Source organism: Coloeus monedula, assembly GCF_965178545.1.
Source record: "Coloeus monedula genome assembly, chromosome: 23".
Classification (NCBI taxonomy): domain Eukaryota; kingdom Metazoa; phylum Chordata; class Aves; order Passeriformes; family Corvidae; genus Coloeus; species Coloeus monedula.
In genome coordinates, this window is record NC_138803.1 from 4600738 (window position 1) to 4627135 (window position 26398).

Consider the following 26398-nt stretch of genomic DNA (forward strand, 5'->3'; position numbering starts at 1 on the left):
AAGGCTGAGTCCCAGCGCAGCCCTCCTTGGCTGGGGAGGCAGCAGGAATGGAAATGGTTGGGAATTGGGGCGTCCTTGGGGTGCCAGCCTGGGTCCCTGCCTGTGGATATGCGGCCCCTCCCAGCTGGGGAATGGATTTCCACATCCATGGGGATTTTGTCTCTGGGCGGCTCCTGGCCCCCAACCCCACAGGAATGAGCAGGAGGGTCCTGGTGTTGGCAGGGAGAAGGAGACCCCCTGTGCTTGCCCACACTGTGCACTGTCCTTGTCACCCCACTGATGGGGACAGGACATTTTTGGGGCACGAAGCCAGCAGGAATATTAATGACATTCCCGACGGCCTGTGCTTCAAGACAACCAGGGAGCTGCTGGGCTCAGCAGCAACTTGGATTGGGGTTTTTTTTGGACTAGGGATCCTCTTCCCACAGATGCCTGGAGGTGTGTGTGGAGAGTCTCACGTTGTCACTCCAGTTACAGCTGCAGGAAAGGAAAAAACCCAAACCCCCCACTTTTGGGTGTTCTAAAACATTTAAAAATAGGTTTATTTCTTTACAACTTTAAAACTCTGGGAAACTTGGTGGGGCACTGACAAAATGTTGCTTTTGGGGGCTTTTGGTGTTGATGGTTCACAGGGCATTGCCATCCTGGGATGGTGGGAGCAGCAGATCCCACTGGCATCCTGCTGGGATCCAGCAAAGCCCACGGAAGGAGGTGTTGGGAAGGCAGCACCCTGAGTTGTCAGTGCTGGCTTGGAGGCACCTGGGAAGGACAGGGTGCCCTCTTTGGGTGCCCTCTTTGGGTGCCTTCTTTGGGTGCCCTTGGATCCCTTGTTGGGATCAACTGGCTGGAAGGGGAGAGGGGCAGGAGGGCGCGCGGGGAAGGGAGGAGAGGAGTTTGGAGCAAACTGCGGGAAATTGCTTTTCTTTTGTCTGCTGCAGCGGGGAGGGCAGCGGAGCGGAAAAGTGTATTTTGTTGATTTGAAACTTGAGTGAAATGGGTAATGAAGACAGATCAATACCAACCCTTCTGCGTTCCCTCTCCGGGAAAAGAAATCCAGCAGCCCATCCGTCTGGGCTCGCGCCGACGTTTTTCCATCTGAACTTGGAGCATCCCTGTCCATTCCCCTGCTCCTTCCCAAAGCCCCCAGTGCTGGGCATGGCTCTCTTGTGTCTGTGTGTTTCACAAGTGCATTTGATCCATTCCTACTGGGTTTTCCCTCTTTTTCTGTGATTCCCAGTGAAACACCTCCATCCCTGCAAAAAACTTGAAGGAACTCATCACTTTTTCTAGGCAAACGCCCCTAAAAACAATCGGCTTTCATGGTGGTCGCTTGTGTGAGGTGCTGAGCACCTCCTGGATCACCATCAAATCCATCTGGACACGTTCCTGGATTGATTCCGGGTGGGATGCTGCACTTGGCTCCACCCAAACCTGGCTGGTGACTGGAACTTTCTGCTGCTCCAGTGCCACAATCCAATTAATAAAATTAAACACCCACGGTGGCTTTGGCCACAAGGGACAGCAGCAGGAACTGCCCTTAAAACAGCTCTGCCAGCCCAGAGGCACTGCCACCGTGCCACTCTGGGATTGGCATTTTGGGTTACAGAGGGGCAAAGTCACTTCAATCCCTGCAGATTCATCGGTGTGAGAGCTGTGCCAGCACCCCATGCCCATGAGGGCACGTGGGCACCCTGCCCGGGTGGTGCTGGGGGACAGGGGCTCGCTGAGGAGGGGTCTCAGCACTGTCACCTCTGCTGCCACTGCCCCCAAGCAGTGACTGGAGCCCAGGCAGGTGTGACTGGGGCCTCCCCAGCAGGAAGGCCGTGCTAACGAGGATGCACTAATGAGGATGCACTAACGAGGGTACACGTTGGGCTGAACATGCTGGGGATTGATTCCTCCTTTTCTTTACGTGAAGCTGAACATCAGGGCCTGGTGTCCTCCATGCTGGTGTCCCCTCACCTGCCCACCCTGGTGCCACCCCACCCAGGGCACTCAAGCCTTTGGTGCTGGGGCTGTTCAGAGTGTTCCTAAAATTGTTCCTAAAAGCACCCACAGCCTCAAAAGCCAGCCTGGCACGTGGGGCTGAGCTTCATTTCTCCTCTGATCCTGGGTAGATTTTAGTGCATTGTCCCATCCCTCCCTGGTGAGGTCCAGAGGGGGCACAGCAGCGTTTGGGTGGCCCTGTGCCACCCCTCGGGGTTTATAAGCCATGGCTGGGGTCACCTCGGTGTCAGTGGCATCACTGCCTGGCACAGGGAGCACTCCCAGGCTGTCTGAGCCAGCTGGATCTTGGAGCTCACCCAGGGATGCTGAGTGCAGGAAGGGAGGCTGGGATGTGCCTGAGGGGCTGGAGTTGCTCTTCTCCTTCGAGGATTGGGTGCTCTGGGGTGGGGTTTGCTCATCCCCTGCCCCTAAAACAGCACAACTGAAGCTGCTCTCGGTGGTTGTTTCCCCCTTTCTATTCCCAGCCTCCTCGGTTTGTTGCTGTTGGGTTTGGATTTGAAAAGAGTGGTTAATTAGGAAAAACAGCACAAACGTGGGGTTTGATGTTTCTAATTGGGAGTTAAACCCCAGGATTGGATCAGAGCAGGGATGGGCAGCCCGGAGCACCCTCTGGAGAGAGAGGGGCGCTTCATCCCGCTGATCCCAGAGCCCGCAGAGATGGGGGGATGAGTTCTGGGCTGTGTGGCTGAGGCGTGGACCAGGAGCTGCCCCTTCCCGTAGCGGCGGTGACGTGCGGCCCTTGGGGACGCGGTGGCTCCTGCGGTGACCTCCCGGCCTGGGTGACGGCACGGCAGGAGGTGACAGCCGGAGCAGGGATGTTTGGAGGCTGACGGAGGATGTCCCCAGGCCGTGCCAAGCCAGCTGTCCCCGGGGTCAGGAGGGCACCATCCCTCTGACGACAACCTCGCAGCGCTGCGAGCCAAGGCCACCAGGCCGCGGCTTTCCCCGCTCCGCCTCGCGCCTGGGAGTTCAATCCACTTCCCGTAAAAACAGCCCCAAAAAAAAAAATCCAGGAAAAATTTCTCAAGAGCCTCGCTCTCCATCCTGCCTCGTTCCACACAGCCAAGTCCTGCTTCCCTCAGCCAGCTTTGGCTCAGGGAGGGAATATTCCCTGGAATACCTGCCTGCTTTTCCACCCACCGCCTGCTGCTCCCGCCCCGTCCTTTGGCACGCAGGGATTGCAGCCGGGCCCGACTGGAAAAGCAGCCCCTGGAGATGCCGCTGGCCGGCCGGAGCAGCGCCGGGTGTTTCTGGGAGCAGCCGGAGCTGTTAGTAAGCAGTTTCTGTGGGGTGGCAGCCGGCCAAGGCGTGAGTCAAACCCTTCCTGACTCGGTGTCTGGCAGATGCCAGCTCGTGACGCGTCGGGCTGGTCCCCAGCCGCTGCTGCTGCTGCTGCTCTGGGGCTGCTGCCGGGACCTGCTTCCCGAGGGATGTGCTGGCTGAGAGGACATTTCCCGGCTGCTCCGGTGCCTGGGGGTGGCGGCAGCTGGGTGACACTCACCCCTCACAGCCCCTGTGCTGCTCTGTGTGCAGGGGTGACACTCACCCCTCACAGCCCCTGTGCTGCTCTGGTGCCATGGGGTGACACTCACCCCTCACAGCCCCTGTGCTGCTCTGGTGCCATGGGGTGACACTCACCCCTCACAGCCCCTGTGCTGCTCTGGTGCCATGGGGTGACACTCACCCCTCACAGCCCCTGTGCTGCTCTGTGTGCAGGGGTGACACTCACCCCTCACAGCCCCTGTGCTGCTCTGCCCAGCACCGTTCAGCTCTCACGTTGTTGACCACTGGCATCCCAGATTTTGAGGCAGTTGCTGCCCAGATCCCGCTGTTTTCCAGGGATGCCAGGCTGGTCTTGCTCCCTGCACAGCGCTGCTGTGGCTGCTGGTGTGGGGTGTCCCAAGGCCTTGCTGTGCTGTCACCCTCCTGGGGTGTGCCCCTGTGGGGTTTTGGCAGGTTGAGATGGACATTTCCAACCCCATTTCCATCCCCATTTTGTTTCCTCGGAGCAGCAGCTCTCCCTGTCCCCAACAGAGGCAGCTGGCACTGTCACCAGAGCTCGGGACAGAGAACCCCCAGCACTGGGGTTTGCTGGCCCCCACTGGGGTCAAGGCAATGCTGGAACATTCCCGGCACCGGGGTGTGGGATGAACGGGAGCAAAACCGACTGGAAGTGGGAATTTCCTCTTTTACTAAAAGTTCCTGCTTTCCCTGGAAACCTTAACTGGGAGAGGAGCATTTTCCATGCCGTGGGGAAATTTTTCACGGGAATCAAGGAAACAGCAGAGCCCGGGTGCCCCTCTCAAGTTCACCCCATTCCCACCTCACCCCCACACAGATCCACCACCATTTCTCCGTGTCAGCTCCACATCCGAGCGCTGGAGGGTGGGGGGGGGGGGGGGGAAGAAAAAAAAAGCCATTTAATGCAGACAAAGGTTGTATGAAAATATAATTCTGCTTTTGTTAGCAGCCATCAAACTCTAAAAAGCGTCACTTTTGTTTTCTTGTAACATTGTGAAAACCTCGTGTCGGATCGAGAGCTGGGGCCCTCTCGACTAATCGCCTCTCCTTTGTGTTTTTAGATTATAGGGGCAATTAGTGTTGTCAAAACCTCTGGCAATTCTCTTTGCTCTTGACAGGGTGTCAGTCCGCTGGGCGAGAAATGGAAGGTGTTATAACTCTCCGGTAATTAGGATGCCTCCGATTTGAAAATGCCAGCAAACGTGTTCGAGGGGCCGCGGGAGGGGGTGGGGAGCCCGCCCGGGCTATGGGGGATGTGGAGGAGCAATTAATTAGGGGCTCTCATTCCGAGCACGCTGCCGGCTGATGAATTGGCAGAGGGAAATTAGCAGCGCTCCTGGGCGCGCACCTCGCTCTCCTCGCCAGCTTCCCCTCCTGCCCAGATGTTCACCCAGGGCTTGGCACAGCTGGCTGCGAGCACCTGGCTGCCCAACCAGCAGCTCCTCCCTGGGTGCTGGTGCCACGGGGGCTCTCTGGTGGGTGCTGGAGCCTTGCAGGGCGCTGGGGCTCATTCCTGAGCTCCAGCCCTTGGGTGGGAACTCGGAGGAATTAATCAATAACTCCGCCACGGAGGTGGCTGGAGGGGGAAACGTCGGTGACAAACAGAGCTGGCCCCGTGTCCGACACCTCCCTGCAGCAGAATGCCTGAGTAAATAGATAAGGCTCTGCAATCTCCCTTGAAGGTCAGCTGGACACCCACCACGGACGGGAGGGACTGCACAGGGCCGCCCTGTGGTCCCGTCCTCACTGGAGCGGCTGGAAGGGGTCCAGACTGGGCAGTCTGAGCACGACTGGGGGCATGGGAGGGCTGGCAGGAACCAGACTCTCAGTGGGACTTTGCTGGGTTTCTCTGCTCTTTGAGTTCCTGAGATCCTGGGGTGAGGAGTTGTTTAGTTTGGACCAGAACCGGGTCCTTGGCTTGCAGCTGGAGCCCGCCTTGTGCTCTGCCTCATCCCACACGCCAGGGAGCTGTTCCCTCTTCCTGGGATCCCCTGGAAGATTCTGTGGCTGCTGGTGGCTCCTTCCCAGCAATTCTTACTTGCTTTTCCAGGAAAAGGGAGCATCCAGGAGGGTCATTAAATTCCAACGTGGCCCTAACTCTGCCCAGAGCCTCAGGAAGAGCTTTGGGCTGGTGGGATCGGTGAAAAGCTGGCACAAGGCAGCTCTTGATGGCTCCATCCGGGCATTGCTCCACCTGGGCAGGACCCAGCAGGGCTGGGATCCATCACCGACACCTTCCCCGGAGCCGTGCCGGGGGTGTGGATCCATGTTTTGATAACCAAAGGCAGGGGCTGGCAGGTTCCCTCGGCCCTCCCTCCTCTTGGCACGGGAGTGACGGGAGTTACTGGTGTCAGCTGGAGGTAAAGCTTTGATGTGTCTGTGGAGAACCCCGTAACCTCTTCCTCGGTGCTCTGCTCTGCAGAGTTATTTGGGTGATCGGTATCTTCCCACTTCCCTGGTGTTTTCCTCCACCCTTCCCATGCTCCCAGCAGGGGAGGGAGCTGTGGTTTGATGTCCTGTTCCCCCAGTAAACTGCATTTAAAGGAGAGCCCTCAGCTTGGAGGGGAGCTCATGGTTCAGGAAGCTTCATCCTGGTGCCAGCGGCACCGTGGGGCATCTCCCCGCCATTGCCACGTCCCAGGGAACGGACCTGGGCTTCATCCAAAGGTGACACAGGGATGGGGGATGTGGAGATGCTCTGGGAGAGGCTCTGTTGGTGGTTGGGGCAAGTTCTGCAGGTCGGGGCTGGCAGTGGTGATGTGTCCTTGCTGCCGCAGGTCCCCGTGTCCGTGGCCATGATGTCCCCGCAGATGATCACGCCACAGCAGATGCAGCAGATCCTCTCCCCGCCCCAGCTCCAGGCCCTCCTGCAGCAGCAGCAGGCGATAATGCTGCAACAGGTAACGCTGCACCGGGGCTGAATCCGCCCAGGGAATTCCCTCTGGGGTCTGGGAATGCTGGAATTTGTTGGAGGCAGAAAAATGGGTTCTTTCCTCCTTCTGCTCTCCACATATTTCCTTTGGGATTCCCAGCATGTCCAGGGATGAAAAGAGCTGCAGGTGCTGACAGTGCTGATGCTGCCACCCTGAGCCAGGGTTTTAAAATCCAGAAAATTCCTCCTCAAGGGCTGATTTGGGGCTGCCCAGCTCCTGGGAAAAGCTGGTATCGGGGTGGATGCTCCTGGCTCGATGTGCCCTGAGCAGAGCCCCCGTGGCCACTGCTGGGCTTTGGGCAGGTGCCTGTGCCCAGCTCCACAGCTGAGGTTTGTTTCTCATGGCCCTGCTTGGCTTTCCCAGAGATTTTAGTCGGATGGGGAGGGAAGAAAAAGGAGAAGGGAAAAAAAAAGGAGATTTCCACTCCGAAACAAAATAGGTCTGCTTGGGTAAACAGCTTCCACCGGCTGGGAGAGAGGGAGAAACCCCACAAGCATCCTCCACACCCTTCCTCCTGCCTCCAGTACCTGTTTACTCCAAACAGGCTGATAAGGATTCAAGGTTGGCCCCAGGGAAAGAACAAAGGGTAAACACTACCCTGGGTGGGTCCTTCCACAAGCCTCTTTGGAGCCGGATAAAGAAACACGTTTGACTGCAAATTAAACAACCCAGGCCGGAATAGCTCACATTCTCCACCGGCAGCAAACCAAACATCACACCTCTCACCCCTGACCCAATGTTCCTGCTCCCAGCCCGGCCACGCCGCTGCGCCCTGGCTCGGGCTGGCTCGGGGGTAAACACCCAGCCCCTCCAAACCTGTTCTCCGACACAAACAGCGACTCGCTGCTGGCAGCCCCGGGCTGATAAAGGCTTCCCGGCATCCACAGGGACATTCCTGAGCCCCTTCGAGGCTGGGAGAGGGCTGGGGGGGTCTCGCTGACCTCCCCGTGCCTTTTCCCCGCTCTCTGCATGCAGCAAATCCATCACCCACAGTTTATTTAGGGGCCAGGGCGAGAGCTGGCGGCGATGCTGGCAGGTCCAAACACTGCCTGTGGACACTGGGACCCTCTCCAGTGGCTCCTCGTGGATCCAGGGGGTTTATCCCTCTTTTGTGGTCCATCAAATGCCTCTGCTTTGATTTGAGGGGCTGTTTTGCCTGCAGGGCTGAACCCCAGCTCTCACAGACCAGCGGTTGTGGCTGCTCCTGGCCCTTCCCAGCTGGGACCTCCCTGGCTCTCACAGTGCTTGCCAGGGGTGTTTTGGGGTCCCACCGTGCCAAAACTGGGGTTTCCCCACCCTGAAATTCTCTGGGATGTGCCAGAGCACCCCAGCCTGCTTTTATCTCAAGGGGCAGCGGGTTGGCATTAAAATAAACAGCAGGGTGGGCATTGGTGGTGTTTGGGGGGTTCAAGGGCCATGGGGATCCAGATCCCTTGGGAATGGGGTTCCTCTGCTGCTCTGGCTCCTCCGGTGGGTCCTTTCCATCCCACCCTGCACCAGGTGACACAGGGAACCTGCCCTGGTGACACAGTGCCAGGAGCTGGCATGGCTGTGGCAGAGCCTCGGTGCTGGGCACGGGGTGGTGAGGTGGGATCGAGGTGGTGAGGTGGGATCAGGGTGGTTCCACTGCTGATCCCATTGCTCTCTCCCCTTCCCAGCTGCAGGAATACTACAAGAAGCAACAGGAGCAGCTTCACCTGCAGCTGTTGACCCAGCAGCAAGCCGGAAAGCAGCAACCCAAAGAGGTGAGCTCACCTGGAGGGCACCGGGCCAGCAGAGCTGGCAGCAAATTAAAGGGGAACCAGCACCCCAGGGAGCCCACAGGGATGGGACACGGGGACATCCTGCTCTGGGAGTGCCAGGGTGGCCAGTCCAGTCACTGGGAGTTGTTGTTCTTCCTCCTTTTCCTCCTCCTCTTCCTCCCTCTCTGCGATCTGCTGCATCCAGGGGATGTGGGGTGTGGGGTACCAGCACTGGAGGGGCCACCAGACCCTCTCTGGTGACAGGGACAGGTCACAGCCCCCCAGCACAGAGCGAGGGCTCCCCAAATCCCCCCGTGGCGAGATCAGAGGAGGTGCAGCTGAGCCCTCGCCCTGCCAGGCTCTCAGCTTGGGCAGCCCAGTCCTTGCTGTGCCCTGGCGAGTGGGCAGGGCTGGTCAGGTGGCAACCAAAGCTGGGCTTTTCCTGCCGGGAAGGGCGGCTCTCCAACACACAGGGAATGTGGGAAACAGCAGCGATCCCAGCACAGGGCTTTTCCAGCACGAGACTCTGAGGTGGGGAGGGCTCTCAGACCCCCAGGACCATGTTGGCAGCACTGGGCCCTGTGCTGGGCAGGTGGGTGCCTGGTGGAGACACATTTTATGCCCTTGTGATGGCACCAATCCTGTATAAGCCCCTTTACACCGAGGGTTTGCCCCTGAGGGCACAGTGATGCCCCCCGAGGGGTTGTGGCTGTGTTTTGGGGACGTGCTGCTAACACAGAGGCTGGGGACAGAGCCCAGCCAGCAGAGCACCACTCCCTTCCTTTTCCTTGGATATTTTCACCTCTCTTTTTTTCCCCAAATGCTGCACATGGGGTGTTTTTGCAGAATCCACGTCCGGCATCACTGCCCCTCCACTGAGTGTCCCTCCATGGGCTCCCAGTGATGAGGGATGTGCTCCTGGGCCACTCACTCCACATCCCTGCTGCAAGCAGAGGTGCTGGGGCTGTTCATGGCCATCACCCCTCCCAAAATCCAGCACCCTGATGGACACCCAGCACTTAAAACTCAGCTTTCTGGCAGAGAGGGAAGATTTTAAGCCCAGACTGTGCATTGGGGTGGCACAGGGCGCACCCGATGGCAAAGCCATGTCGGCATCAGGGGACCAGGGTGGCTGTGGTGACTCAGGGTCACCTGCTCCAGCCTCAGCCAGGGTCTCTCTGGGGGATGTTGGTGCGTTTACAGGGTCAGGTTTATCGGAGCCATCTCCAGGAGCTGCTGGAGCTCTGGGAAATGGGGGAGGCAGAGATGTGAGCTTCCTCAAGGACTTTCCTGCTGGCCCCGGAGATGTTCTCTCACAGCACCGAGCAGGGATATAATTAAGCTCTAACAAAGCGCTTGCTTAGTGGGCTCCACTTTAAAAAGCGTGTGTTAACTTTTAATTAAATGGTACAGAGGAGATGGGAAATTTATCCAACAAGAAAGAGAAAGGAGGGAAGGGGTGTTGGATGCTGCTGGAGGGGTGTGTGTCCAGCTTTCCAGCTGGGAAAAGCACTGAGGAGGTCCCAGCAAGGGGATGTCAGTGTTTCCCCTCCTCAAATTCCTCAGATGGGCTTTGGTTTCACCCCAAAAATTTGGGTAGCCGGTGTTCCTAAAGTCTGTGTTCGCCTTTGCCTGCTGGGAATGGCGATGCTGTGGCTTCCCTGAAGTCCAGGGAAGAGCTGGAGTGTCTGGGATGCCTCCACAGAGCTGCCCTTCATGGAAACCCATGGCCAGATTTAATTTAATTCCAGCCCCGCTGCAGGATTTGTAAACCCAGCACCTTCTGCTTCTCCTCTGCCCGGTTCCGAGGGCTGCTCTCGGTGCTGCTGTGAGTCAGCAGCTCGGAACAGGACCCACAGGTGGGAACGGCACCGGGAAGGAGCCAGGAGGAGGGGCAGCATCTCTGGGAGGAGCAGCTCTGATCCCCCCGGGAGCAGGGGCAGAATCTCCGGGAGGAGCAGCTCCTATCCCACTGGGAAGAGGGGCAGAATCTCTGGGAGGAGGAGCTCTGATCCCCCCGGGAGCAGGGGCAGAATCTCTGGCAGGAAAGGCTCTGATCTGCCCCGGAGCAGGGGCAGCATCTCCGGGAGGAGCAGCTCCGATCTCCCTGGGAGCAGCACAGCTGCTGGAGAAGGGCAGGACAGAAAAGAGGATGGAAATGTGTGGGAAGAGCCCGTCAGCAGCGTCCTGTCCCTAAGGATGTGGGGATGCTCCGTGTCCATGGGTGCTGCACCACGCTGGGGGCATGAGGAAGGGGCAGAGCAAGGCAGCTGATCCATGAATCCATGCATCCCGCCAGGATGGGGCTGAGCTGTGGCACATCCCAGACCATCCTGGAGCATTTTCCTGTGCTGGGGTGTGAGGGTGAGCCCCCAGCCTCCAGCAGTACCCTGGATGTGAGGGAAACAAGGAGCTGTGGTGCAGCCCCTCGCCGTGGTGTCTCCCGTCCCGCTCTTCCCGGGACACTTGGCTCCTCCAAGCCCAGTGCAAGCAGCATCGGGGTGCAGAGACCCCAATATCCCCTGGGAGGGTCTCCGTGTGTCCCCAAAGCTGCTGAGGGCGGGGGTTGTCCCTCTCCTAAGGCAGACAGGGCGGGGAGGGGGGGGCTGCTGGCGCCTAACCCCGGTGTCAGCTTAATGAAGTGCCGCTGTCAGTCCCGCGTGTCACGGCGCAAACTCCTCCTGATGTGCTCATAAATCAAAGTGACGGCGCCTCTTGCCCCGGTAGCTGCACCCACTCAGCTGCGTCTAATGCACGGCGATGCTGCAGACCCCCAGCCCCACACCGGGAATGGGCTGGGAATGAGCTGGGAATGGGCTGGGAATGAGCTGGGAATGAGCTGGGGGAGCCAAGCACAGGATTCGGCTCCAACACAGAGCCAGCTCCTCTGGGAGTGGTTTTTCCAACAGGAAAATGGGGTTTCTGGGGATCATTGGGGTGTGAGAATTTTGGGAAGGCTGGGGCTGTCATCCAGGCTCTCCCCACCCTGGTTGCTCCAGGGAAACCTTGGCTTGGAGCCCGTGGGCTGGTGGATGGCTCTGTGCCTCTTCGCCCATCACTCAGGGGTTTTGAGGTCTGTGGTGCCACAGTTGTTCCCTAGCGATGGCAGATTGGCTCCCCCACAGGATCAGGCCTGGGTTTGAGTTCCTGGGGCTGGTTCTCCACTTCCTAGTCTGGGGAAGCTGGAGGGACATGGATTTGAGGCAAGTGGAGGTGCAGGTTTAATCTATCACCGGGTTCAACACCGTCTCTGCCAGAGCCACGTGTGGGTCAGAGCTGCCCGGGGGGCTCTGGGGGTCTGACTCCGGCCAGGCCAGGTCAGGAGAGTCCAGCTGGGCTGTGGAATGCAGGCAACGTGCCCAGGGATCCTCCTGACTTCATCCACTCCCAGTTCCTCAGCCTGGAAGTGATGTGGAGGAGGCTGTGTTGGAGCAGAGCTCGGGCTTGTCCCAGAGCCCTTGGGGAGGGTGGTGGTGGAGCCGGGAAGAGGAGCATCCCATCCCATCCCATCCCATCCCATCCCATCCCATCCCATCCCATCCCATCCCATCCCTTCCCATCCCATCCCTTCCCATCCCATCCCATCCCATTCCATCCCATCCCATCCCATCCCTTCCCATCCCAGCTGCTGTTTCTAACCAGGGTGAGGACGGTGTGTCCATCCCACAGGGTGGCAGAGCTTCCCCTCATGGGAGAGGACACTCTGGGGGACAGAGAAGCTGCTGTTAAAGCCCTCGGGCTGCAGCCTGGTCCTGCCCTTTCCCCTCCATCCTGCTGATCCCACGGCCTGGAGCCCTCGTGGCTCAGGAGTCAGGGTGAGCGCAGGGATTTCTCTTCACTGAGCAGGAATTGCTTTGATTTGTGCCTTGATCTTTAAGCCTCAGAGGTGCAGGGCTGAGACAGAGCCAGGGAGGATCCAGATCTGACTCTGGGCAGGCAATTCCACCGCAGCCAAGAGGCAGAGAGGACAGGGAGAGTCTGCACATCCCTGTGAGGCTGAGAAACTGGAATTAAACTCTGTGCCCTAGACAGGACTCATGGTCGTGCCTGATGTTGCAGAGAGGGATTTGGAGCCCATCCTCACCCTCTGATTCACAAAGCCAAGGCTGAGCATCAACAGCATCCTCAGGGATCCACCTGCATCCAGTGGGACCCCGAGTGCTGGCCTCAAACTCAGTCATGGACTGGGGTTGCCACAGAGAGTCTGTCTGCTGCTCCCTGTTGATGCAGCCTCGGGGATCGCCAGTTCCCTGGAATTCCCAGTGCCTGGGGGACCTGAATCCCCACGATGCTCACAAAACAAGGACATCCCGCTTGCAGAGCTCTTGTGCTCCTCAGCGAGGACACGGCCATGGAAACACTCGTCTGGGGGGCTGCAGAGTGCAGCAAGGGGGGGATGTGCCCCAGCAGGGCCCAGCCCGGCTCCTCGCTCCCCGCCAGCACCGTCTGCCCAAACGGGGGGGTTCGAGGGGGTTCACGGGGTCAGGGAGCCGCCTGCCCCACTAATGAGGCCGGGCAGCCCCGGGGCAGCTCCCCTCTCCCGGCCGGCTCGGATTAGCAGCTGCCTGTCCCCAGCCCTAATTGAATTCTCTCCCCTTCACTTAATTCTCATGGATTTCTCGGCGCCTCCCCAGGGACCCATCCTGCCTAACTAGTTTAGGGCCAGCGATGCTGGTCAGAGCCTGGCCAGCTCCGGGGGGTGGGGGGAGAGTCACCTACTTGGGGGGTGCCTGTGGCCAGGGTGGGGACACGAGTACTGGCACTGGGCACCCCCTCCCTGGCACCAGTTTCAGCCCCGCACCAAGAAGAGGCTCATACTGGTCATTTTTGACAAACAGGGATCATTTTCTTCCTTAACAGAGGGTTCTGTGCCTGTTGCCTGCTGGGAACCCCCTTTTTTTACACCGACCCCACAGCTGAGCCTCCCCCGTGGGACCCCCCAGCCGGGCTTTGCAGGTTCCTCCCGGCACAGCTCCGAGCAAGCCCCCAGCTCCTCTCTCTCCCTTTCCTTCCAGCGCTTTATTTTTCCCTTCCCCTTTTCCCTTTCCTTCTCCTCCTCTTCCGATAGATCAAAGCCTCCGTCCGGCTCAGCCGGGAGCCGAGCAGGCCCCGCAGTGGGATGGAGGCACCGCCAGGCGCGGTGTCCCCGCCGCTGCCACCCCTCGCTGCCAGCGCCCCTCGCCGCGGCCTCCAACCCCCTCCTGCCCTGCCAGGCCGGGAATAAAGCTTGGATTTGTCCCTCCTTTTGTCTCGGCAGCCGTTGGGGAACAAGCAGCTGGCCTTCCAGCAGCAGCTCCTGCAGATGCAGCAGCTCCAGCAGCAGCACCTGTTAAACCTGCAGCGCCAGGGCCTGGTGAGCCTCCCACCAGGGCAGGGCACCGTGCCCCTGCAGACCCTGCCCCAAGGTAAGGGGCCCGGCCTGGGGGGGTTCCTGGGCTGCAGCTTGCCCGGCTCTGGGTGAGGGGGGCTGGGGAGGGGCTGTGGTGTTGGGTTTTGTGATGCCCCCAAAGTTTGGGGGGTGGTGGTGGCAGCGGTCGGAGCTGTGCGGGGTTGGGCTCCGGGCTCCTGTGGCACCTGTGGCAGAGGGGTGCAGGGTTGGGGCAGCTCTTCCTCTGGCAGAAGGATGCCAGGATTTGGGGCACCTCCTCCTCTCTCAGAAGGATGCCGGGATTTGGGAAGCCAGACTCTCCTCCCTTCTGGGAACAGCTCTGTGGGTGCTGCAGGTGCCTTGTTTTGGGTTTCCCAATGGGGCCGTGCAGCCTCCCCTTGCTGTACCCAGCTCCAGGTGATGCTTTCCCAGTGGTGGGTGAGATTTGGGGAGTCAGGGAGCAGGGAGGGTGCCCTGGGTGCTGTCCCACGTCCCTGCTGATGCTGGTCACTCTCCTGTGCCACAGCTGTTTGCCCCTCGGACCTCCAGCAGCTCTGGAAGGAGGTCACGGCCGCCCAGCCCGTCGAGGACAGCATTAAGCAGGAAGGTCTTGACCTCACCACCAACACCTCCAACTCTACCTCGTTTTCGGCCGCCAAGGTCTCGCCTCCCATTTCCCATCACCCTCTGCCCAATGGACAGAGCACCATGCACACGCCGAGAAGGGACAGGTAGAGCCGGGTCGGGCCCTGGCACTTTGTGTTTTTATTCCTGGGCAGGTGGAAGGGGCTGGGATCCATCGCCCACAGGGCTGGGAGGGGTGAGGGGTTTCTGCCCACCCCGCAAATGAGGCCTGGCGCTGTTTTGCTGCATCCAGAGGACAGGGAACCATCACTGTGGGGTCTCCCATGGGTGCCCCAGGGCTGTCCCCATGCCTGGGAATGCTGGAGCATCCCGGCTGCCCCATCTGAAGGCCCCTTTGCCTCCTGTACAGCTCTTCCCACGAAGAGACCCCCGGCTCCCACCCGCTCTACGGCCACGGAGAGTGCAAGTGGCCTGGCTGCGAAACCCTCTGTGAGGACTTGGGGCAGTTTGTCAAGTAAGTGTCACCTTTCTGGGGGAGCTTTTTCTGTCTCAAGCTGGGACAGAACGGAGCTGGTGGAGGGGAAGATCCTGAGAGTTGGTTCGGCCACCCCGAAGTGTCTGACCAGAGTTGGATGACCCCCACGGAGAAGGAGAACACACAGCAGGGGTTGCTGCTGGTGTTGTCCCATCCTTGGAAGTGTCCAAGGCCAGGCTGGCTTGGAGTGCAAGGTGACCCTGCCCACGGCAAAGGTGGAAGGGGATGAGCTTTCTGAGCACTTCCAAGGCAACCCATGGGATGAGTGGATGATCTGGAGGAGGCCAGAGCCCGGGCAGGCGCTGGCAGCAGGCGAGGGGGGCTGGCAGCGCTGGTGGGGGGCGCGGGGGGAGGCAGCAGATGGCAGATGGCACCGCTGACACCGCTTGTGGGCTCCGGCGCTGACTGATTAACTCTGCTGTCGGAGAGCCCTCTGCTAGCGTCAGGGTCAAACAAATTGTTTTCACGCTTCGTCAGAGGTTTACTTAATTAGTTCATTTGCAATTAGATCTCTTTGTAGCCGGGATTTTTAGCAAAGACATCAGAAGGAGCTGACGGGCTGGCGGGCTCCTTCCCCCGCCTCCCCGGCTGTCTGCTCGGCGAGCGCCGCACTCCACGGCAGGCGGGTTTTGGGGTTTTCCAAACTCATCCTCTGTCCTCTGCCACACTCTCAGGGCTGGCTCCAGCGGGAACATCCCTTGGACTGTGCCAGCTCACTCATTCCCAGGGAAGGAGCTGGGCAGAGGCCTTGCCCGGGAGGACGAGGAGATGCGAAGGCAGCCCAGGGATGAGTGAGAGGATGATTCAGCCTCCTGTGTCCTCCTTGCTCTGCCTCTGAGTCATGGGGTGAACCCAGATAAGGCATCTCCTCCCGCCTGGCAGGGCATGTTGGAGTGGCACAGGGCAGATGAGCCAGCTCTGGAGCTGGAGCTGGCAGGGAATGCCCAGGGCTGAGTCATGGGGCTGGCAGAGCCCTGCTGTGCCAGCCTGGATCCCTGTGTCCCACCTTCCTGTCCCCCTAGGCACAAGGGCAGCCTTCCCCAAGGTTTCTGTCCCCTCCCTGCCCACGTGGGTATGGGTCAGGGTGTGGGACAGACAGACAGAAAACTTCCAGCTGCCAAAGGCCAAGTCCAGTTGGAGCCTGGACCCTGCCTTGAGTCCGGGCACCAGCCTGGAGCCTGCTCTGAGCATCCCCTCCGAGGAGCAGCTCGGGTGGTCTGTGCTGGGCTGGGAGGGGGCAGCGTGGCCTTGGAGCCGTGGTTGATCAGGGTGAGGGTCAGTGGGAAATGGCCTCGTTCCCGCTTGGCTCCGGTAGCTGTTTTTTCCTGGAGAAGCAGCCGTGCCCTGGCTGTGCCGTGCAGGGAGAGGAGCAGGGCTGGGGCTCTGGGGCATTGCTCACGGATGGGTTTGGCAGCTGGGCCCGGTTCCCTGACTTGTCTGTGCAAGCTGGGGCTGGAAGGCTCTTGCAGGCGGCCGGGTGAGACTCCTGCCTTTTCCGCATCCGGAGCCAGCCTGGAGAGCGGCTCCTGAGGCGCCTGCTCCTGGCGTGTCTCTGTCTTAGTCCTGGGGAACACCTGGCACACGGCCCCTGGGACCCCCCAGCGTCACCTTTTGGGGTATTCCAAGGGTGGAACTGCCCAGAATTCCCTCCAACCCATCCTGCTCCTCCAGTGAGACTCCCCCCCGAGTTTGTGCCCACCCCAGCAAGGACATGGCCTGGCCTTGTGACATCCTCGGGGCTGCCTGTGCCCCCAGGCTGCTGCTCTGCTGGCTTTGGGGGCAAGGTGATGCCAGGATGTCCCTGGCTCTGCAGCAAGTGACAACCGTGTCACCAGGAGCCCTTCCCCTCCCTGAGGAGGAGGGAGGGCAGCAAGGACCAAAGGTCCTGGTGCTTCCTAAATATAAACAGGAGGCAGGGAGGTGGCAGGATGGGGAACAGCCTGGAAATGCCACCCTCTGCCCTCGGGGCTTTCCTTGGAGGGTGCAAGTCACCCTCCCATAACGCTGCCTTTGTCCTGGAACCTGCTCCTCAGGTCCTCCTGGCACCTCCTGCCAGCAGCCTGCTCCAGGACAATCCATGGGCTTTCCCTCAGCCAGAGGCTGCTCCTAAACACCTCGGGGCTGCCACGGGTAGGGCTGAGTGTCTCAGCTGCCCTCCAGCCGGGGTTTGGAGTGGTGGCACAGCCTGGTTTGCTCAGTCATCTCCGTGCCTCAGTTTCCCTCTTGCTCCTCCTGCTTTGGGCAGCGGTGCTGCAGCATCCCTGAGCAATTTGCAGGTCAGGGCTGCTCCCAGGTGTGGTCCCAGCAGAGGGGCTGAGTGTCTCAGTCACCCTCCAGCTGGGGTTTGGCGTGGTGGCACAGCCCGGTTCGCTCAGTCATCTCTGTGCCTCAGTTTCCCTTGTGCTCACCCCGCTTTGGGCAGCAGGGCCGGAGCATTCCTGAGCAATTTGCAGGTCGGGACTGATCCCAGGTGTGGCCCCAGCGGAGGGGGCCGAGGTTTGGGCATGCCCAGGCCTAACCAAGCCTCCGTGCTCTCCTCCCCAGACACCTCAACACAGAACATGCACTTGATGACCGAAGCACGGCCCAGTGTCGAGTCCAGATGCAAGTGGTACAGCAGCTGGAGATACAGGTGGGTGTGTCACCCCAGCCCCCATGGACACGGGGACAGAAAGCCACCTCGTTGTCACTCTGTGTCTTGGCTGCTCCCCTCAGGAGAGGGCGACAGGGTTGGGGACTGTAACCATCCCCCTGGGGACTCGTTTTGAACACCCTTCCCAATAGGAATCCTGCATCCAGGTGGAAATCAAGCCCTCAAACGAGTTCCCCTTTCATCCCAAAGCGGCCCTGTGGGTGAAAGGAGATGCCACAGATGTGGAAGGCTGGAGCTGCCGGCAGGGTTTGTCCCCACAGGGGGAACATGGGCTGTGCCACCTCGCTGGGAGCCCCAGGGCTGCTTGGAAACCAGGCCACTTATTTTTTGGTGGCTGAGCGTGGTCTTCAGAGCTCAACTTTGGGGCACTATTTTTGGCAAGGCAGTTCTTTAAATAGTGCTTTTCCCAGCCTCTCCAAGCCCCCAGCGTGCTGTGCAGAATTCAGTTAATGGAGAAGGGAGAGGGAAAAAAGGGGAGGAAATGGGAGGGGGCGGGGGGTCACTCCCTGAGACCCCCGTGGTGTGACAGAGCCTGGGGCTGGCAGAGGCTCAGGGTGGCGTGTGCCCGTGGCTGTGTGTGACACCACAGGGGACACTGGCCCAGGGCGCAGCGGGATGAGGGGTGCAGCACCCTTGGGACCCCCCACTCAGAATTAGGGGGCTCACAGGGGCCGTGGGATGGGGGGTGACGCAGCCAAACCGGGGTGGGTGGCGAGGCTGCATCCTCCCGGGCGATCCATCCCACTCCCCATCCCTGTCAAAGCCAGAGGTTGAAAGCAATTCCTGGGGCTTAAAGAGGGGAGGGAAAAGAAGAGGGGAGGAGGGGAAAAAAATAAAAAAACCCCAAAGCTGAAGGGCGAGAGCAGAGCTGTGTGTGCAGAGAGGAACCTGCCACGGAGCCACCAATTAGAAAGTTTGGAGCGCGGAGCTCCCGCTGTGCCGGCGAGGAGCGTCTGCATCACGAGGGGAAAGCTGTCAGCTCTAATGAGCTCCGCGGCAGCCGGAGCTGCTCCAAACTTGCGGCAAACTCCGCTCTGCCTCCTGCTTTTAACCCCTTCCTCGCCCGCCCGGGGAGGGGGCTTGGCTGGTGCGTGGGGACCCCCCGAGCTTGAGGGGTGCGGGTGGAAAGGGAAGGTGACGGGAAGGGAGCGGAGTGTCAGATCCCATCGGCTCCGCCGGGCTCAAAGTCTCTCCTGGTGCCACAGTGAATATTTCACCCTTGCCCGCACTCCCGGGGAGTAAACAGGAGGCAGGGAGCAATTACAGCGATGTGGGAATGCGGGTGGATGGAGGGAGGGATGGACGGGGAGCAGAAGGAGGGTAAAGGGGACAGGGGCAGTGACAGCAGGCACTGGGCACGGGGACAGGAGCACCCAGGAGGCAGAGCCAGGGCTGTGGTGGGTGGCCCTGCAGGTGGGTGGCAGCCTGGAGGCTCTGGGAATGGCTCCGTGGATTTTTCCCCTGAGTGCACACACGGAGCTGGAGCGGCCCCTGCGCCCCCCAGGGTGGGTGCAGCACCCCCCCCACAGGGGCACTGCCCCGCTGGGGCTCTCGGGAGCCAGCATCGGGCAAGAGGTGGTACCTGAGGGTTGCTGCCTGTCCAGACCAGGGCTGGGGGCTTGTGGCAGCTCCTCCAGGCTGTGGGCACCTCCATGGTGACTTTGGCACAGTCTGACCATCCCCTCCTGCTTCGTGCCTCCCTCAGCTGGCCAAGGAGAGCGAGCGTCTCCAGGCAATGATGGCCCATCTTCACATGAGACCTTCAGAGCCAAAGCCTTTCAGCCAGCCTGTAAGCGTGAGTCCCTTCCTGCCCTCTATGTCCCCTCCCCGCTGGCTGCTGTCCCCTCCCTGCCCTCTGCTCGGCCACCTGGATGGGCTCCGTGGGATGGACATGCCCTGGCCACCCTCTGGCACAGCCTGGTCCCTCGTGCCATGAGCAGGAGGGAAATGCAGCTGCTCTGCCAGCTCCGACATGGAGTGGGTGCATCCCATCCCATGGGTTCATCCCATCCCACTGTTGCACCCCCATTCCACGGGTACATCCCCATCCCATGGGTTCATCCCACGGGTTCATCCCCATCCCATGGGTTCATCCCCATCCATGGGTTCATCCCCATCCCGCTGTTGCACCCCTATTCTGTGGGTGCATCCCCATCCCATGGGTCCATCCCATGGGTTCATCCCTATCCCACACGTTCATCCCCATCCCAAGGGTTCATCCCATGGGTTCTTCCCACACGTTCATCCCCATCCCATGGGTTCATCCCTATCCCACAAGTTCATCCCCATCCCATGGGTTCATCCCATGGGTTCTTCCCACAGGTTCATCCCCATCCCACAGTTACATCCCCACCCCTGGCTGCATCCCACCCTTTCCAAGCCCACCAATTCCCCCCTGCCAGCCCGTCCCCGCCTGCTCCAGGGATGTTCCCAGCACTCTCCCAGCCTTCCCAACCCCTCCCTCCCCGCCTGTCCATGCAGCTGAACCTGGTCTCCAGCGCCACCCTCTCCAAGAGCACTTCCGACACGTTTCCTGACGGTTTACCTCATCCCCCCACCTCGGCCACGGCGCCCATCACCCCCCTGCGGCAGGGCCCCTCCGTCATCAGCTCTTCCACTTTACACAACGTGGGGCCCATCCGCAGGAGGAACTCGGAGAAGTTCTGCACCCCAATCTCGTCAGGTGAGCTCCGAGTTGGGGCTCAGTGCCCTCCACGGGGTGCAGAGTGAGGGGCAGAGCGGGTCCCTTCACTCCAGGGCCTCTTCCCGGTTGTTGTCTCCCTGCAGAGCTTGCACAGAATCATGAGTTTTACAAAAACGCCGACGTCCGGCCGCCCTTCACGTACGCCTCGCTCATCCGGCAGGTGAGGGGCTCCCTGAGCCACGGGGTGCAGCTCTGCACCCCAAAACCCTCCCTGAGCACCCCCCACCTGCTGAACCCCCATCTCTGCCCCATGGGATGGGTGTCAAACCCCTCCAGTGACGGCCTTGTCCCCTCTCTGCCTGCTCAGGCCATCCTGGAGACCCCCGACAGGCAGCTAACGTTGAATGAAATCTATAACTGGTTCACGCGGATGTTCGCCTACTTCCGGAGGAACACGGCCACCTGGAAGGTGAGAGCAGCCCTGCCTGGCACTCTGGGCTCATCCCATCCCACCCTGGCTCACCCCATCCCACCCTGAGCTCACCCCAACCCACCCTGGGTTCACCCCATCCCACCCTGAGCTCACCCCAACCCACCCGGGCCCGGCTGCTGCAGGAGATGCTCCTGCACTGAAGGATCAGTTCATTGCCCACCTCTAAAATGGCGCAGGAAGTGATTTTAGGACCAAATCCCATTTTTTTGCCCCCTAAAACACCTTGCTGGGCTGTGGGGATGTATCACCCCTGCAGTAGGATACAGCAAAGAGCTGTGTTGTAAAATCCAGGGATTTTCTGTGGAGAAGAAGGGCAGAGGCAGGAGGGAGAGACTGGAAATAGCAAATAAGGTTAATGATAACCTGGGGGCAGGCGACACTGTGGAGGCTGGGTCTCGGTGGTGGCTGGGAATGCAGGTCCTGATCCACAGGGAGGGATGGAGAGGGGGGTGCCAGGGGGATCATCAGCAAGGGGAACCCCTCTGCCAGCCCCCAACAGCTGCCTGTGCCCTTCAGGTCCCTCCACCCATCTCACAGGCAGATTTTGTCACTGAGGAGGTTCTGTCACCAGCCTGGGCTGGTGAATTTTGGAATTCCCCAGAATTTGGAGTGAATTTTGGGGCAGCACATGGGCGCTGGGGCTGCTCCCCCTTTGATTTTTAGAAATCAGAGCTGGGAAAAGCCAGCTCAGAGGAGCGGGAGGGGTGTGGAAGGAGCAGTTCTGTGATTCTGAGATTCACTTCTTGCCTCGACCAGGAAAGATTGATTTATTTATTGTTTCCTGCTGCACGTATTTACTGAGAGGGCAGCTCAGCTCCCTCCTGCTCGGGGCAGCCAGGAGTGAAGTGGCACAGGGAGACCTGTTAGTTTAAATAAAAATAATTAAAGTCAGCCAGGTGCAAGTGAGATGGAGCTTTTGGAGAGGGCTGAGGAGGAGGAAGCCGTTCTCCAGGAGCCCAGAGCCCCCATGTGTCACTGCTGCAGAGCCAGGCTTTGCTTCCACAGGAAACGTTTGGGTTATCCCTAAACTTTTGGGTGGATATCGGGCATTTTGTCTCCCTGGGCAAAGCCCTGGAATGGGGACAGGGTGGCAGCAATGGGGCAGAGCCCACTGTGGCCATCACTGGTCCCCGGGCCCTCGTTTCCCCTTCTGCAATGAGATCATGGCTGGTGAAAATGCCTTTTTTCTGCCTTTTTATTGCGGAAAGGAATAAATATTTTGGGGTTTTTTTGCAGTTTCCACACACGCCATGTTAGCAAGGGCAGAGCTGGAGAAGGGCATCCCCCAGTTTTCTGCTTCCCTTTTCTTTTATTCTTTATTTTTTCCTGTTCTACCCCAAAAAAGGGATGGCAGGGGATTAAAAAGAGCTGGAGTAGAGGGGGATAATTCCCTTCACAACTTCTGGTGTCCAAAGCCAGGCTTCTTCTTAAAGAGGGGGATACACAGGAAAAAATAACCTATTTCCTCTCCTTGAAAACCACTTTTTTGGGTTTTTTCCCTCAATTCCCATAGCCTCCCCCCTGGGATGGGACAGGAATGCTGGGGACCAAAGTGGGGAACCCACGGGGAGACCCCAACAGGACCCAGGGAGTGGGTGGAGGGTGCAGAGCAAACATCATTAGAGGAGAGAGATGAGAAGCAAACAGAGCAGCTGGGCCTGGCTCTGAACAAACACTGGCTGGAAACACAAAAGCCACCTTGGGCTGAGAGGGGGGACACGTCCCCTACGCCATCGGGGGGTCCCAAATCGGGGGGCTGGCCTGGGACCTCCACACCCAGCACAGGGAAGGGGCATCCCAGGCTCCAGGGATGCAGGATCGTATCCTGCCCGCTGCCAGGATTCCTTTTGTCCCCACCTGAGCCTTTCCAGGCCCATCCCTGTCGGTGCCTCAGAGCAGGGGGGTGTCACCAGGGGGGAGGAAGAGGGGGCATGGACGCTGTGGGCAGGGAAGGTTCCGGCTTTGCCACGCTCGTGGCTGCAGCCAGGGCTTTGTTTGGATGAAAGGAAGGAGGGAGTGTGGGCAGGAGCCGGCCTGGCGAGGGAGGGACGTCCTGGGTGTGCTCACAGGGGACAGGGGGTCAAGGGCAGTGGCAGCACCCAGCCCTGGGGTGAGGGCAGAGTGGGGGACGAGGCCATGTCATGCTCCCTGGGAACCTCTTGGAATGCCAGGTCCCTGGAATTCTGTGAGGTGCAGCCTGACCCCGCTCACTGGGTTTGGGCCCAAGGGGTGCCACGGGCCCTGTGCCAGGGCATGGCCCAAATGGAGCGTGTCCCTTTGGGTGACAGCGGCAGTGGCACCAGGCTGGGACCCAGGGCCTGGCTTCAACCACACCAAGTGTCCCCTGAGGAGCTGGGGCAGCTGAATGGGGGTCCTGCTGTGACCCAGGGGTTCCCCCCAAAAAATCCCATCAAGCAGCGCTGACCGGGCCCAAATCTCCCTCCCCAGGGACCCTGGGAGCTGCTTACAGAGTGTCCCCTTAGGACTGGCTCTGCCAAAGGTGACGGGAGCCTGTCCCTGCTGCTTGGCACCCTGGCACCATGGCACCATGGCATGGCTGGAGGAGAGACGGATGGATGGATGGATGGATGGATGGATGGATGGATGGATGGATGGATGGATGGATGGAGGGATGGATCCATGGATGGATGGATGGATGGATGGATGGATGGATGGATGGAGGGATGGATGGATGGACAGATGGATGGATGGATGGACGGATGGATGGATGGATGGATGGATGGATGGATGGATGGATGGATGGATGGACGGAGGGATGGATGGATGGATGGATGGAGGGATGGATGGATGGATGGATGGATGGATGGATGGATGGATGGATGGATGGATGGATCCATGGATGGATGGATGGATGGAGGGATGGATGGATGGATCCATGGATGGATGGATGGATGGAGGGATGGATGGAGGGATGGATGGATGGATGGATGGAGGGATGGATGGATGGATGGATGGATGGATGGATGGACGGATGGATGGAGGGATGACGAGGGAAGAGCCCAGCTTTGTTTGTTTTTCCCCTCAGATCCCAAGCCCGAGGGGCGATGCTGGTGCCATTTGCTGAGCTTCTGGCCACTCTGACACTTGGTGGCGGGGGGGGGGGGGCTCAGTCCTTGTGTCTCCTTTTGCCCTGTTGTGCTGGCCAGGCTCCTTTGTTTATACAGCCCCCGTTCGACCTTTTAAATTGCTGTTAATGTTTTAGCGTAACGAATTAGTCTCTCATCACGAATCAGGACTCGAAATAAAAAAAAAAAGGAGAGAAAAAAAAAACCCTCCGAGGCCAACTTCCTGAAATTGGGGTCATTCTCATTTGCAAGGCAGAGAATCTGAGAACCTTAATGCAAGGAAATTTATTCAAAGGCAGAGCCCCGGCGTGATTAGGCCCTTTGTAATTATAGCTCGGAGAGATTCCACTCCAGCCTCCTGCCTCCCTCATGGATTAGCAAGTGAGTCGGAAAAATACACAGGATTTAATTAGAGGCAAATTAAAATTGGTAATGAAATAGGGGCAGTAGCAAATGGCAGGGAGTTGGAAGGGGAAAAGGGAGCTGGTATCTCTCGGGGCTGCGCTGGCTGCCTACGTGTGCGTCTCTTTATTTTACATTTAGAAATGTAAAGATGGTCGATGTAAAGAAAGGGAGGGAAAGGACCAAAACGGGAGGGGGGAAAAAAGAAAGGGAAAGAGGAGCTGGCTGTGCTGAGCATCAGCAGAGCTGCAGTGGAGCTGGTGTCCCTTGTCCCACCCTGTCCCCACCTTCCTCAGCGTCAGGCCCAGGTCCTCCAAGCGGGGTCGTGTCCCACGTGCAGTTTGGGGTGGTGACCGCTCAATGCCCTCGGTGCCAACGGGGTGAGGGAGCGCTCGGGTGGCTTTGGGGAGCATTTGGGTGGCAGGACACCCCCACAGGAGCTGTGGGGCTGGGCAGGGAGGAGGATGGCGAGGAGGTGGAGGGTCTGGACAGCGGGATAGGGTCCTTGGCACTGAGCCCATGCCCTGTGCGCCCGCAGAACGCCGTCCGCCACAACCTGAGCCTGCACAAGTGCTTCGTGCGCGTGGAGAACGTCAAGGGAGCCGTGTGGACCGTGGATGAGCACGAGTACCAAAAGCGAAGGCCACCAAAGATGACAGGGTGGGTGCTCCTTCCCCGTGGGACACAGCCCAGGAGCTGCCACTGCCGTGGTCCCCGGGCCGGGAGTGCTCAGCCCTGCATCCCTCTGCTCTCTCTCTTCCTGCAGGAGTCCGACCTTAGTCAAAAATATGATTTCAGGACTCGGTTACGGAGCACTTAATGCAAGTTACCAGGTAAGGACCAGCCCTGTCCCTGACAGGGACATGGGGATGCTAAACCCTCCACAGTGCCCTTCTCTGCTGCAGTCTTAGATTTCATCAGGAGCTGTAGTGAGGGATGAGGGGGATGGGTTCAAGCTGAAAGAGGGGAAATTGAGGTTTGGTACATGGAAGAGATCATTGCCTGTGAGGGTGGGGAGGCCCTGGCACAGATTTCCCAGAGCAGCTGTGGTTGCTCCATCCCTGCGAGTGTCCAAGGCCAGGCTGGACAGGGCTTGGAGCCACCTGAGATAGTGGAAGGTGTCCCTGGCATGGCAGGAGGTGGGATGAGATGATGAAATGATCTTTAAGAACCTTCCAACCCAAATTCCGTGGCCTTCCGTGCTCCCTGCTGCAGGCTGCGCTGGCGGAGAGCAGCTTCCCCCTGCTCAACAGCCCCACCATGATCAACACCAGCTCGGCCAGTGCCATGCTGCACGTGGGCCACGACGACGTCAGCAGCACCGTGGAGCAGGTCAACAGCAACGGCAGCAACAGCCCCCGCCTGTCCCCACAGCAGTACAGGTCAGCCTGGCCTGGGGCAGGGCGAGGGGCAGCGCTGGCAGGGGGTACAGGGGTGCTGGAGGGGTTGGTGTGGAGCGGCACATTGGGCACTGGGAGCTGCTTGTGGGCTCCTGTGCCCAGGGTGAGGGGGGTTTTGGCTTTCATTCCCAGAGTGAGGGGAGGTTCTGGACCAAGAATTTCAGGGAATGTTGGGTGGTGGGATCAGCTCCCCAAGGCTGAAGGCTCTCCCTCCCCACAGCCACTGGGAGCTGCTTGTGGGCTCTCTTGGGGGGTTTTGACTCCTGTGCCCAGCGTGAGGGGGGTTTTGACTCCTGTCCCCAGGACAAGGGGGGTTCTGGACCAAGAATTTCAGGGAGTTTTGGGTGGTGGGATCAGCTTCCTGAGGCTGAAGGCTCCCCCTCCCCACAGCCACCCCGTGCACGTGAAGGAGGAGCCAGCCGAGGCGGAGGACGACAGCAGGCCCGTGTCGCTGATGGCCACCACCAACCAGAATGTGACGATCCCCGACGACAGGGACCTGGAGGAGGAGCTGCCGGTGGAAGACTTGTCCTAAGGACTCCTTCCTCCTCCCCCACCGAGGGGCAAACCCTTCCCACCCTCCCGGATGGAGACCAAGTGACGCTCCCACCTCCCCAAGGTGACCTTGGCGTTACCCTGTTCTTTCAAGGCACTTCCACAAAGCAAAAGGGTTTCCTTGGGACAACGACGACGACGACAACGACACCGACCTGTTGCTGCTGGCGTGTCCCTCACGCTGCCACTGCCCGGGGACGGAGCGGCCCCGCCACGACACGAGAAGCAAAACCCCACGAGCTGGACTTTTCCTCCCCTCCTGCCCTGGTTAGTGACTGGTGAACGAGGATGGTAGGTTGTTCCTGTCCGAAATGGTCCCTCCTTCCTTCCCGCAGGGAAGGCACCTCCGTCCCTTCTTCCCCCACGGTGCCCGAGCCCCGGGGAGCGCTGGCAGGACCCCGCTGTCACCTCTGCGTGCCCCGGTGGGTTTTGCACTAAGGAGGGATCGTGGACCCTGCCCACGTGCTGCCTCCA

The 26398-nt window shown here is 59.7% G+C and overlaps 1 protein-coding gene across 5 annotated transcripts in view; it reads left to right on the plus strand.

The window, feature by feature from the left end:
• FOXP4 (forkhead box P4) overlaps positions 1-25904 on the plus strand; it is a gene marked incomplete at both ends in the record, with an annotated part of 35954 nt that extends 10050 nt beyond the window's left edge. For 2 of the 5 annotated variants that reach the window (XM_082296000.1, XM_082296002.1), the window contains 14 exons: positions 6306-6428; positions 8120-8206; positions 13461-13608; positions 14098-14302; positions 14566-14670; positions 17236-17323; positions 19050-19133; positions 19826-20027; positions 20132-20208; positions 20356-20457; positions 24508-24629; positions 24736-24802; positions 25185-25351; positions 25760-25904. In XM_082296000.1, the coding sequence (XP_082152126.1) occupies positions 6306-6428; positions 8120-8206; positions 13461-13608; positions 14098-14302; positions 14566-14670; positions 17236-17323; positions 19050-19133; positions 19826-20027; positions 20132-20208; positions 20356-20457; positions 24508-24629; positions 24736-24802; positions 25185-25351; positions 25760-25904 (1722 nt within the window). Of the gene's footprint in view, positions 1-6305; positions 6429-8119; positions 8207-13460; positions 13609-14097; positions 14303-14565; positions 14671-17235; positions 17324-19049; positions 19144-19778; positions 20028-20131; positions 20209-20355; positions 20458-24507; positions 24630-24735; positions 24803-25184; positions 25352-25759 lie in introns of all 5 variants that reach the window. The other 3 variants (XM_082295998.1, XM_082295999.1, XM_082296001.1) reach the window with 3 other exon arrangements.
• Between the last annotated feature and the right edge of the window lie 494 nt (positions 25905-26398).